Source organism: Corvus hawaiiensis, chromosome 3, assembly GCF_020740725.1.
Source record: "Corvus hawaiiensis isolate bCorHaw1 chromosome 3, bCorHaw1.pri.cur, whole genome shotgun sequence".
Taxonomy (NCBI): Eukaryota; Metazoa; Chordata; class Aves; order Passeriformes; family Corvidae; genus Corvus; species Corvus hawaiiensis.
The window spans coordinates 101,841,439-101,854,503 of record NC_063215.1 but is presented as its reverse complement, the minus strand read 5'-3'; the positions used below and the strand labels follow the sequence as shown (position 1 = coordinate 101,854,503).

At 36.7% G+C, this 13,065-nt stretch overlaps 1 protein-coding gene across 31 annotated transcripts in view; it reads right to left on the bottom strand.

Moving 5' to 3' along the window:
* Positions 1-13,065, bottom strand: part of NRXN1 (neurexin 1) — a 676,704-nt gene that overhangs the window by 328,861 nt on the left and 334,778 nt on the right. For 18 of the 31 annotated variants that reach the window (XM_048299386.1, XM_048299389.1, XM_048299403.1 and 15 more), the window contains one exon: positions 9,242-9,361. In XM_048299386.1, the coding sequence (XP_048155343.1) occupies positions 9,242-9,361 (120 nt within the window). Of the gene's footprint in view, positions 1-9,241; positions 9,362-10,328; positions 10,356-13,065 lie in introns of all 31 variants that reach the window. The other 13 variants (XM_048299377.1, XM_048299382.1, XM_048299400.1 and 10 more) reach the window with 1 other exon arrangement.

Sequence of the window (13,065 nt, the reverse complement as noted above, 5' to 3'; positions counted from 1 at the left end):
TGTCTAAATATCAAACCATTGACCTGATTAGAAGTTTTCTTAAGATTAACACTCTTTAAAAGGGAGAGAATATCAAACCGTCAAAACATACTGTAGTGGGGACTCCCTTATATGGTAAAGCAGACGCTGAGGTTGAGATGACTTGCAAATGGTATCTGTAAATATTAATGCACTTTGACATTGAATATTGCATATCATACATTTTAAGTGTTTTTTAGTGTGTGGATGTTTACAGTGAACTGATGTGCTTCTGAATATGTCTGTTTTCAATTGAAAGTGTGGCTTCATTAAGGAGAGTGAGAACATAAAGCTTAGCATCGTGATCATTCCTCGAGAATTAGCACTAAATTGACATGCATCCTTAATACAACCTTTTAATTGGGTTTGTGGGCACCAAACAGCTTCATGAGCTTTAGCTGTTCTTCACCTTCTTTTCTACAGTTCCAGCTTTCCAGTACCCAGCCTGGGTATTGGCTGCTTTTAATACAGAGTGGTTTTCTCCAGGCTGGGACTTAATCTTGCAGATGCCTTCATTAAGCAACCAGACATGAAAACCTTGTAAGATTCCTTCAATCCTAGGAGCATTTCTTCCACCAGGATTTTTTTTAATATTCTTATTACTGACTCTGTTACCTTCTTTCATAATATCCTAGAATGGTTAATTGGAAAATGGCTACGAAGAATTCCAAACACATCAGTACACAAGATTCATAAGCCTCAGTTAAAATGAAATATTGAAGGATCTTAAACATTGCAGGTGACCTTGAGAGAATAAGCACCCTTATATATGTATGGGCTAAGAAAAATATGGATATTTCATTTAGATTAACTGCTGGGCAAGTGAAGTGGCAGGCCCAAAGTGGCCAAAACAGGTGCAATGTCCATTCTGCAGCACGGGAACAAAATCATGAAAGCTGCAAAAATGTCAATGTAATGCATCCTTCTCTGTGCCTTTAATTTGGACTCTGAAACACCTCAATTTACCTATTTCAGATTCAGGGCATTTTCTTTATTCTGCTTTTAACAGAAAGATTTTCTTTGCCTTAATCTTCTGCAGGATCTGACAAAAATGAACACACAGAAGACTGTGTCAAGAGACGGACAAAATCTCATGTTTCAATAAGCACAGGAATGCCTCATATGTGTGGAGCTACTTTGAATCTAACCCACCTATGCAGCTGTCAAGCCAGAGCACATGCTGAGGAAGAATAGGTTGCCTTAGCAACCCCAGTCCTGTTGTAGAGACTTCAGAAAAACTGGGTAATTTTATCTCTCTGAAGCACCATTGTGCCATTGTGCTTAAATACCTCACACATAAAATAGACATACATTACCAAACTCTCCATACACACTTTGAGCTATTTTCATGCTATGGGTTATAGAAGACTCTTCTTGGGAAAAATTTTCTTCTTCTTTCTTACCATTAGCGACCCTTGCAGCAGTCATCAATTAAAAAAGGTAGCACTTGCTTATTGCCTTTTTTTGGGGTTTGTTGGAGATGAATGACTGACACCATTACAGAGTTAAAACTTCTCTTCCAGCTGTGCTGGCTTTAATGATTAATCTAGCTCAGAAAACGACCAGCTACCTAAAATTGACTTTAATATATGATATTGTTGGGCTGTTCAGAGAAATTTGTGAGAGGGAATAATGACTACACTCGGCCAGTATGCTTATTATTGTGAATAGCCTTTGGCTACACAAATTTCAGGTCTGAACTGTACATAATATGCCATTAAATTGTAATAATTGAAAGTTCTAGAGAAAGGAATCTAACGATACCCGACAGAACAATCTTAGCTCCATGAGAATATATTTAATTAACCCTTAATCATTTTCACCTTTATGACACTGGAAACACTTCTAGGATTTGATTTACAAAATTATTATGCCATTAATAAGAGGAAGATATTATTGACATACCAAAATCCAATTTAATTACTCCCTTGATTCCTCCAGAGGCAGAGAGAAGCTTGCAATTTTCTGACACTATGTTCCATTTTTAATATTGTGAAATAAAGAATATCTCTGAGTAGGCCAGAAATGTTGCATAATTGTTTCTATCTGAGCTACAAGCACAACTATACCAACGTATTTTGGCTACCTTGAAAGTTCTTTTTTGTCTTTTTCTATATCAAGTATCCCACTTAATACTTTACTCTTTGCTAGAAATACTCTTACATGAAAGAATTTCTACAGTAACTGCCAAACAACTTGCTATTATTTTCATTTTTTAAAGGTATAGTTTGCAATGTTTGCAAAGAAAATGGAAATTCCTGAGCTATTTTAGGAATGCATATCTCATCTAACTGACCACTCCAGGATTTGGATGTAAACACAAAAAACCTCTTAAACTTGTTTTCTAACTGTCAAGAAAACCATGCCTGTTCACTTTCATAATTAATAGACTGATATATCTTAGCAAAAAAGCTAAAATTTACATGCTTCCAAATTTCCATACTGCAAAATCCGCATAAAAGAGAGGAGAAAAAAGCCTAATAGAGTTGGGACAATAAAAGCTGGAAAAAGTGTTGTCATTTATGCATCAAGCACCATAGTTCTTCCTGAAGCACCATGTGCTGCCATATAACATCACAGGGGCCTGACAGTTCAAGGTGAAGTCTATCCTGATTAGGTTTCCAACAAAAACAACAAAAAATAAGTAATCTTTGTTGACAGCCACAGACAACAGTTTCCTTGCTCTTTTTACAGCTTTTGTAATTCTCCTAAACACCTCAACTTTTCTGCATTTTCAAGATGTGTGTAAAGTCCTACTTCATTTGAATTTTATACAAATAGGCCACTGATATTTGTCATGAGAAATTCCAGATATTCATTGTAGAGCGATATCAGACAAGATAAGCTGAACAAATTGAGATTTCTTCAATTAGTTCATTCCACTGTCTTGCCCTGCATTGTAATTTTGTGTGCAGCTATCTTTATTTCTCATGTGTAAAGTGAGTCTCGGTGGCAAAATAATCATACGAAGTATTTAGACTGGTATGTTATCAGGGACAAATCTTTTTCATTCTCAGCTACTGGAGATGAAAATCAAATGTTTTTTAAAGTACACTTGAGGAATTTCCTATCCCTTTTCTTAACAGCAGGTTATATGTTTATTAGTAGCTAGCAACTAGAAAGTCTTAGCCAGAAATATGTAATATTATTTTGGAAAGTACTGCTGAGAGTGGATATTATGGTTAGTTCAACTTTTGGACACTGGATTAATTAGGCTTCTTTATTTCGTATATATCCTGCTCACAAAAGTAGCATTAAGACTGATCTTGCATTCTAGGTGTCAAAAGGTCCAAAAGATTCATTATCCATAACAGTTAAATGAATTAATAAATGTGAAGGAAATCTATGCAGCAAAATTATTTAAATCCATCCTTTGTATACTAGTGGACTGATAATACAAAGTGAGTATCACCCTTGTTTGCAGTCTAGGAGAAGAAAGACATTATGAAAGGAGAAGGACAACCAAATCCTCAACACCATACAAGAGTTCAGAAAACTGTAAAAAGTCAGTGGCAAATATATGAGAAAATAATAAATACTTCTATTTTTTATACTCTATAAATATAACGTGTGATTTTTTCAAGTGTGCAAAACACATGCAAAACATTAAACAGTGCAAGCCTCAGGATATGCATATCTGCACTTGTGTGCAATACTGAATTACCTGCCTCACATCTGGGCAATTGCATACTCACTAATTACATGTTCCCAAAGCATAAGACCCATTTATGTTAGAATAGGCCTTTATTATGTCTCATTTAGTGTGAGAATGTGCCTGGTTTGATCTGAATTCTGCAGGGAAGGTGACTGGTGTTTATAAAACCACTCATTTGATGCTGAATGCTGACCCAATATTGAGAAGTTTTTTGGTTCAAGTTGTACATCAGTATTACTTAATAAACTCTTCAAACACTACAGTGAAGAGAGAATTCAGTTCCTTCTGAAATTTTTATCATGTCAAATACTCTAATATTCAAATCTCTAATTAACTAATGGATTTTTACGGTGCCTTGTTTCTAATATCTTCAGCAACAGTCCGAAGTATCCACTTTTCAGTGTGTACAATAAGAAATAATTAGGTCTTGTTTTTCTGGAAACATACATGTTTCAGTCCCCAGTGCAGAAAGGGGATTATGAAAACCAAGACCCACTTGGAATTTAATCTGGCAAGGACCGGTAAAGTCTCAGCTGAAAGGCAGTATCTATGTAATGCAAACAAATGACAAAAAAAACAAACATGTTTTATGTGAAGCCATGTTTGTAATACTGACACAGTTCTCCATTTAAATCAGGACTTTTAATTTTTCTTGATAAAGAGTAATAGAAGAACCTTTTAAAAATTGTTTTATACTCACAGTAGTTGAGAATGTTGAGTTCCTAGCCAGGAGAGACTGCATGGTGAAGCACTAACCCTTCAGAACTGGATTTTAGTGGAAGTGCTGACACAGTCTCAGTTATACCACCGTGAGTACAACGCTATTATTCCTTTATGGTAACAGACAGTGTTGAAGCTGCCCTGTAATTTGGCACAGAACACTTCTATACTAATGCAATGTGACAATGTTATTACGTCTGCTATTTTCCATGCCATAATAGCAGTATTTGTTTCCACAAACGTGCCATTACATTCACTAATAGGGCTCTACTTAGAGACTGCCTGAGTAAAAACCAATGCAAACTTATAGAAAGCAGATAGTCTCTTATAGATTTGTTTTGCTGTGCCAGAATCATTTTCAACCCTATTCTTATTAAAAAAAAAAAAAAGATGAATTCCCTGGGAGGGTAGCTTTCACTACATAACCTGCTGTTAGATATGGTTACTATGTTAATGATGTATTTTCTCAGAGGAGATGCATCCTTTTGTAAGAACAGCCATTAACTGTCGTTTTAGTACAGTATCTTTATGTTGTAGGAAAACCACTACTGGTCTGCTTTACATCAATCAGTGTAACACTTCTGTCTATAACATCTAAAGAGCATTGGTGCCCCGAATCTCTAAGTGTCATATCACATCAAAATAAAAAAAATGATAAAACAGATAGCATCCTGGGGTCAAAATTTCTCCCGCCTTGTTTATCTTCCAGCAGACAGGACACTGCAGCACACTGAAAGTTCCCACCTCTGCCACCACGGAGGCTTCAGGTCTGCAGGCACATCATACTTACTGGAGGGGACTACTGAGATTTGCAACCAAGCAAAAGTTGTGTGATGGGTGTTTCTGACTACAACTGTAAAACTATAGCCTTACACTTAGTTGGCCTGGGTCTATTTCCATAGCAGTGAATTCCCTAAATTTCTCCTTCTTCCCTAGCAGACACATAGAGGACACTCTTGGACTAGGAAAGAAAACAATCTGCCTCACATGGTGCTTATTTTGAGAGAAATTTAGAAAAAAGAAAAAAAAAAATCTTCATTTTCATTTCCACCTCCAATAATACACTGGACAGGACAGGAGTAATAATTTGCTGTTATCACAAAAATTAAGGAAACATCTTGCACAGTGTATTAATGGAATACATTATAACAATTTCCAAGAAAGGATTCCTTTTATTTTTGTCTCCACACTTTCTGTTTTGGAAATTTAAGACAAAAGCAATACACATGAACCATTTTCATTGTAAAGCCCAGGAACGATGCATGTCAGATCTTCGTGCTCTGGAGTTACTATGGGAAACACATTGAAAGTATCAGCTCAAATGCAGGGAGGTAATTTATGCACATTTATGCAAATTGCAGATGATGCGAAGTTGGGAGGAGTGGTTGATCAACCAGATGCATGTGCTGCCATTCTGAGGGATGCTGACAAGCTGGAGAAGTGGACTGACAAGAACCTCCTAAAAAAATGCCAAATCCTGCACCTGGGGAGGAATAAACCCTCACATCAGGACAAGCTGGGGCCTGACCAGCTGGAAAGCAGCTTGGCAGAGAGGGATCTAGGCATCCTGATAGTCAACAAGTTGAACATGGGTCAGCAACGTGCTCTTCTGGCAAAGAAAGACCAACAGTGGTGGTTGTTGTTGGTAAAATGTTGTGGAAAGGTTGAGAGATGTGATCCTTCCACTCTACTCAGCACTGCTGAGAAGCACCTGGAGCACTGTCCCCACATGCTGAGCTCCCCAGTGCAAGAACAACATGACAGTACAGGAATAAGCCTAGCAAAGGACCACAAAGGCCATCAAGGGCTCTCTCCTATGAAGACAGGAGGAGGGAGCAAGGCTCCCTTGCCTGAGGGAGCAAGGACTGTTCAGCCAGGAGAAGAGAAGGTTCAGTGGGGATCCATCAATGTTTTAAAATAAGGTAAAGATGACAGATTTTTCTTAGTGGTACCCAGTGACACAACAAGAGACAAACTTGAAATATATGAAACTGAAATATATGAAAAATCATTTAAACTTTAGGAAAATATTTGTACGGTGAGGGTGAATGAGCACTGTCACAGGTTGCCCAGACTGGTTATGGAGCTTTCATCTTTGGAGAGGATGACCCAGACAACTGACTGGTATCTGACTCTGCTCTGAACAGACCCTCTCACCCTGGAACCTTTAGCACTGAAATTTCTGCTCAGATATAACCCCTAAGAACTCATGGAACAAACCATAGGCAAGGTGTGATGGGTTAAATCCTGGTTGAGGGTGAAACACCCATGCAGTTTAACACCCACTCTGTCTTCTCTGACTATTCCCTCTGCTATTTCTCACATGTTTTCTTTCCTCCTCCTTCATCTCTCCTGCTTTTTGGCAAGAATGGCACACTTTGTAACTGTGCTTTCATAGAGAAACCACCAGCTTGGCTGAAGGACTCAGCTCTGCCCTGTGATGGGTCTGATGGAGCTGGTCACATCCAGTATGGGACAGTCCTGTCCTCCCCTCGACAAGACCCTGTAAACCAAGTACTTTTAACTGTTTCTCTTATTATCCCTGACTCTTATTTTTAAGCAGTCAATTTTTGGGTTTGAAACAAAAAAATCTGTCTATGAGATTTTGACCTCTTGAGTATTCCATTTTATATAAAACACCAGTAAAGTGAGCCAAGGGCCTGCCTGAGTAGCAACACTGGGTTAAATCTGAGCTTCTGTCAACCAGCGTTGCTCCACACACAATCTGCAATGGAAACATGCTCAGGAACATGCCTACATCCTTCCTGAACGGGCTGCATTTTCCCCAACAAGCAGGTGCTATTTCAGACCTGTTGAGGAGATAATCTTTCCTCACAAGAAGGGAATTTGTCTTATTTCAGTGCTGCGAAGCTCAGTCTGTGGTGTGCAGCCTGTGCCACTTTTCAAAAGCTGTAGTAACATTTCATCATTTCTCTTCCCACTATGCTCTTTGCAAAAGCAGCAGAGAGCAGGCTCGGAGCATGCAGGTGACACTGCCAACATCATTTTTCCTCCTTTCCACCATATTTATCATTATGAAAATTCTTTCATTAGATGTGCTTTGCAGATTTTTTTCGTGTCTTAACTAATCTAAGGAGCCAAGATAAAGCAGAAACCAAATGTATTATATTTACTGCATTCTATTACAAAACATCCATATCAAGGATAAATTTATATTTCATGCTTGTGATAAATAAAAATATTGTAGAACAAATTTATCTGGGAATAAAGTCAGTATTTTTAGCACCCATCTACTGAAAGGACTCCTTGACCATCATCAGAAATAGCATACTGTGAAATATTTCAATTGTGTGCAGTGTAGTCCATGATGTTACTATATAAATGAGCATTCACAGACTGGTAAATATCTTTCTTAAGTAAGCTCATCAATTTGCCAAATTTATGCATTAGCTGTCACTTGAAGAAATAATTCAAAGAATATTCCGGGTCCACACAGCAATTACTACAAAAACACTTATAAACAGAGCTTTCCTTTGTGAGATGTTATATCTGCAACTTCCTATTCAAAGGTTTTAGTTACTTTTGAAACAACTCAAAAGATAACAAAACAGAAATAACTTAAAAGCAAAACAGAAACATTTTTCTCTTGTAGCAGGTAGGGGGAAGAAACTTTTAAAAATGTATGCTTAGCAATATGACTGATCATGTACCTTGCTGAGAAGTGCAAACTCATACATAAAGTGAGCCCAAACCTTTGCTCAAATCGCTGAAAGTTTTAGATACCACATTTCATTTCTACCATGAGAGCAATTGCAGAGAAGCAGAATGAGTCCTTTCATCCATCCCTAGTTTTCAAATGATGGAACTTTCATGGGAATAAATTATTAGGTTTGCATGCAGTTAATTTCCTAGCCTTGTGATAAACACAATTTGAGCCAAAAGATTTTCAGATTATAAATATTCTGCTGTTTTAGGGTTTCTCCAAGATGGCACACCTTGCTGTAGAGTGGAGAACCAGAACAAGACAGAAAAATCCAAAATGCTTGACTTGAAAGTTATGTAACTCTTTCTATCAACAATCATTCTTTCAGATAAATGCATACAAATAGAAATAAAAATGCTTAACCTTAAGGAAATTCCATCTTCATATGGGTGAAAAAATATGCAACATTTGGATATTACAAATGTGATGAATTAAAACCAAAACTCAGTAGCTCACTTTTATCATTTACCGTGGAATATTATGGCTCTTCCATTATTATTCCACCATCACTTCTGCATAATTCTATTTAGATCAATAAGGTTAGACTGGAATAAAACTACATTGTGAAGCTGGTGAATCAGGACCCTTATTTTTGACACATTTAAGCTTTTCCTGAAAGACCAGATGGTTGCTGTGTGTTATTCAGATGAAATCCAAAAGAACTAAAATACTCAGCATGCTTTTATTATTGGCATGTTTAGTGTGTCACCTAAAGAAACCCACAAAGGCAGATAATAAGCCTTCTCAACTGTTTCACAGTAATTATAGCCTTTGTCATAGTGCTACATTAAGATAACAAAATGTAAAATGTGTTTTCAATCAGGAAAAAAAAAATCCATCTGCAATATTTATGCAGGAAAGGGACTACATCATACAGGTAACCATCACTACATTAGACTTGGAATCAAGTGTAACAAAACCAAGTTCTGCTCATGTGTGATACTGCATGTTCAAAATTTATAAAGCATATTCTTTTTTCTTACCACATGCCTTACAGATTTTCATAGGGTTTACCAGTCCAGTTAAATATCTTATATTAAAACAATATAAAGCTTCAGGCACTTGCTTCAAATGTTTCCTTGAAGGTCTCAGGTGTTCAGAGGGACATTTTTTCATGTACTTACGGTCATTGCATAATGGTCCACTAAAGGAGGTCATGCTACAGTCACAACTGAATCCATCCCACTGCTGTAAGCACACGCCCTGGTTTGCACAGGAATCCTCTTGGCACGTTGTGCTGGGGCCTAATGAGAACACACAAAAAAGGACTTGCACTTCATCTTCCAAAGAAAGGCACTTCTCAGTGGGTCACATCGAGTAGTTGCCAACATCTCAAATCAAATGAGCAAAGAGTTACCAAGTCAAACGCACATAAACTTGCTGGTTTTGGAGCAGCATGTAACATTAAAAGGGGGGTTTTGCTTCAGTTGTAAGATTGCTATGTCAAACACATGAGAATGCACAAAATGGAAGCAGAATTATTCCAGGTACAGTGGGAATGTTAACTTTGTTGTCAGTTATTTGTTAATCTCGTGTCAGACCATTAACTGGCTAACTGTTGTCTAAAAACTTCATTATTTCTTCCTGTAAATACATTTCAAACAGCAAAGCCAGATGCCACAGGAATCAAAACTCTGGGATATGAAAGATTGGGTAATGAAATAGAAAAATGAAACAAGTTTTAAGAACTAATAAAATGAAGCTACGCTATTACAATTATTTTAATCCCACAAATTATTTAAAATGATTTAGGTCTGAAATTCAGGGCAGTTTGGGATTCTTTGGCAGGAATGTTGACAAGAACTGATTCACATGCTTTAGGGATCCCATGCAGGTTCCTTTTTAAAGGGGAAATGCAGAAAATCAGACTACTAATGAACTGGCATGCCAAAATGTGACATACACATGAAAAACAAAGCTACTCTATTTCTAGAGAATCATAACTAGACTACTGAAATATAAAGAAATTTCAAAAAGGAATGATCAAAGCACTAAAGCAATCACTATACAAACATATTCAAGACTGAAAGCCTTTATGCAAGCAATGCTGGAAAATGAAGGTTCATTTAGCCCATTGTTTTAGAGGTGGGAAAGACAAAATAAGCAACAAAATATCACACTTTAGTTCTGAAATGTACAGAGCATTTATTGCAGAAATCCAACTGTGCATTGGGGGTTTCAGTCTTGTTTAATACACACAGGGCTATCTACCTTGCAAATCAGCTTTCATCAATGCAACTTTGTCAGCAAAATAAAAAAGCAAAATATAGTAAATGTTAGTAAGCAATATTGAAATGGCAGCAAACACAGAAAAAAACCAGTCAGAATAAAGTGCATGCTGCTGTTAGAGAAAGAAATGCCATATAATGCAAACAAATTAATGCTAATAGCCATAAATCTTCAGGCAAGCCAAAATAAGAAAGCAGTCATTTGCCAGTATTTTACTAGAAATATAATGGTTAATTGAGCTGATGACATGTAATGGAGGAAAATTAAAAGTGGGGTTTCTTTTCTTTCTTGGATAGCTCTGAATGCATTAACAGAGTAAATGCATGGCTGAATCCTGACTAGCCCTTTGTCGTGTTCAGATACACTGAATTCAAGAATAATTAGCACCATCATCCTCTGTGGTCTGTCTTTTTTTCTAGGCCTTTCTCTGTGACTGGTGAATGAAGACTGAAATACAGACCGTGAACCACAGTTTACCATGAGCTCACACACACATTTCACACTAACTCTTGACACTACAAGGAAAAATTTGGTTCTGGGATTATAAAATTGTCCCAGATTGGTTTGGAGGAGACACATCAATATCCATTTGAAACTCCCACTGCCAGTCAGTGATGACAGGGCAAAGCTGGTCCAAAGATTATATAAATAAATTAAAAATCATGCCCTAGAGAGAAATCCTCGTAACCCTTCTTTTCCATTAGACCTTCTTTAAATATCTGTGTGGGATTTTATTTTGATTTGCCAGTACTTTAAAAAAATCCATATCAATATGATTTAAATCAGCTCAATGGCCTCTTCCTTTAAATGAGGCACAGCTCAGTCTCTGAACCAGGGCTTGGAACAGTCACCAAAGTGACTGAGAGCGAGGGCAGGGTGCATCCCTGTCTTGGCAAAATTATTAACTCCTCTATTTTCTCCTGTTAGAATAATAATAATAATAATAATAGTAACAATAAGGCCACCACCACCTATAACTGACTGCAGCAGGCAGACATTAGACAGTGATTTCCTTTTCTTTGGAGTTCTGAGCCCAGAAGTTTAAACATTTGGGCATTACATCACCCTTTCTTGAGCAGAGGATTATAATGACAGAATCCCATAGCTGACAAGACACATTTTTTCTCACCAGATTCTGCTACTCGGAAACTTTACAAAGCTGAAGTGAAAATATCTGTAGGTGTTTAAATGTTATATATTCATGGATTTATTTACACTTTAGTTATGCAATGTTGAATTTCCTCATCTTTGCAAAAGTAGAGCAAAAGTCACAAGGACTTGAAAGTACATAAACTGCAGGACCCTGTAGGCACATTAGGAAGTGCATGTGAAAACACATATTTAGAAAAAAAACCACAGATACAATCTTGCTAAAGTGAGGTATTTTTCTTTGTATCAATTTGATTCTTAGCACTTCTGGCTTATCTATATTAGTCATTTTTCTAAAATTGCTATCAAGACTAGCTTGCACATAAGCATTTCTTTTAGCAAAAGTAGGATTTTTTTTTTCCCCAAAGAACAGAAGACTGTTTAATGGTGGTAAATACTATGATATTTACCATAAAAACTTCATCTTTTCACATATGTATGTATTTATATATTGCAGAACTAAGGTATTTAGTAAAAATATTGTAATACACCCTTCTCTAGCACTTTTTCTTTTTTTAGATTCAATTTTTAAAATACTCTAATTTATTCAGTCTTCACTGCAGACTTTTTAATTGACTGGATTTCTGATCTCCTTTACATTTGTCTTATGTGAGGGTTTACATGCAATATGTATCACAAAAAGCATCATAAACTGACCCATAGATATTTTACAATGTATTATAAAAACAAATTTCTTATCTTACCACTGAGAATCCTCATGTATGTTAATACTGTGAAATTTTTCATAGAGTTCATATAACACTCAAATTACATTTTATATGCACATGTACACACAGTGCATTTTTCTTTTAACTATATAAAGACTATGTTTGTATCATACTTTATTTTAAGTGGGAAAAGGAAGTACAATTGAATTGACTAGAGGAAAACAGCCTTGACACAACCTGGCTTTGGGGTTTGCCATTAACAATTCAAAGAGCTGGTTAGCATATTTATCTTTCTAGCTGTTAGTTTCTGTCTGTTCTAGTCATTGAAAATTTGTCAACAAGGTGGATTCAGCTGAGTGTAAATTATGTTTCATGTTCAATGATAGAGAAATCTCTCTGCCTGTGGTTGAAGCTTCAAAATGCAAACCTTCCAACATGCCACAGCAATCCCATGGGTGGGCTTGCCAAAAATGTTTCATGCACTCCTGGGCAGTCAAATTATTGAGAAATATAAATATTTTAAGTGCAAAATCTAACAGATAAAAATAATTAGCAGTATATTATGGCTTCAGACTTTGACAGAAGAGAGAAAAGAGCTTTTTTTGGGTTTTTTTTTAATATATACCTGAAAGTTGGGGAATTCAATCCCATAAATCTGAAAAACAACAAATCCAAGAATCCAAGTGCCTCACTTCTCAGGACAGATTTTCCAACAACCTGATGTCTTAGCACATGTACCAGCTGTCTTTGGGATTGAGAGTGGTGGTGACTAACACTTCTGAAATTACTTCTGCTGCTGTGTCCTGAGCTCTTTGGACATGATGTCTCAGGGGAATTCCAGGGCTCACACATCCCATTGCAGGGTGAGATTGACGCAGAGCTTTCAGCTCTCTAAGGATGGA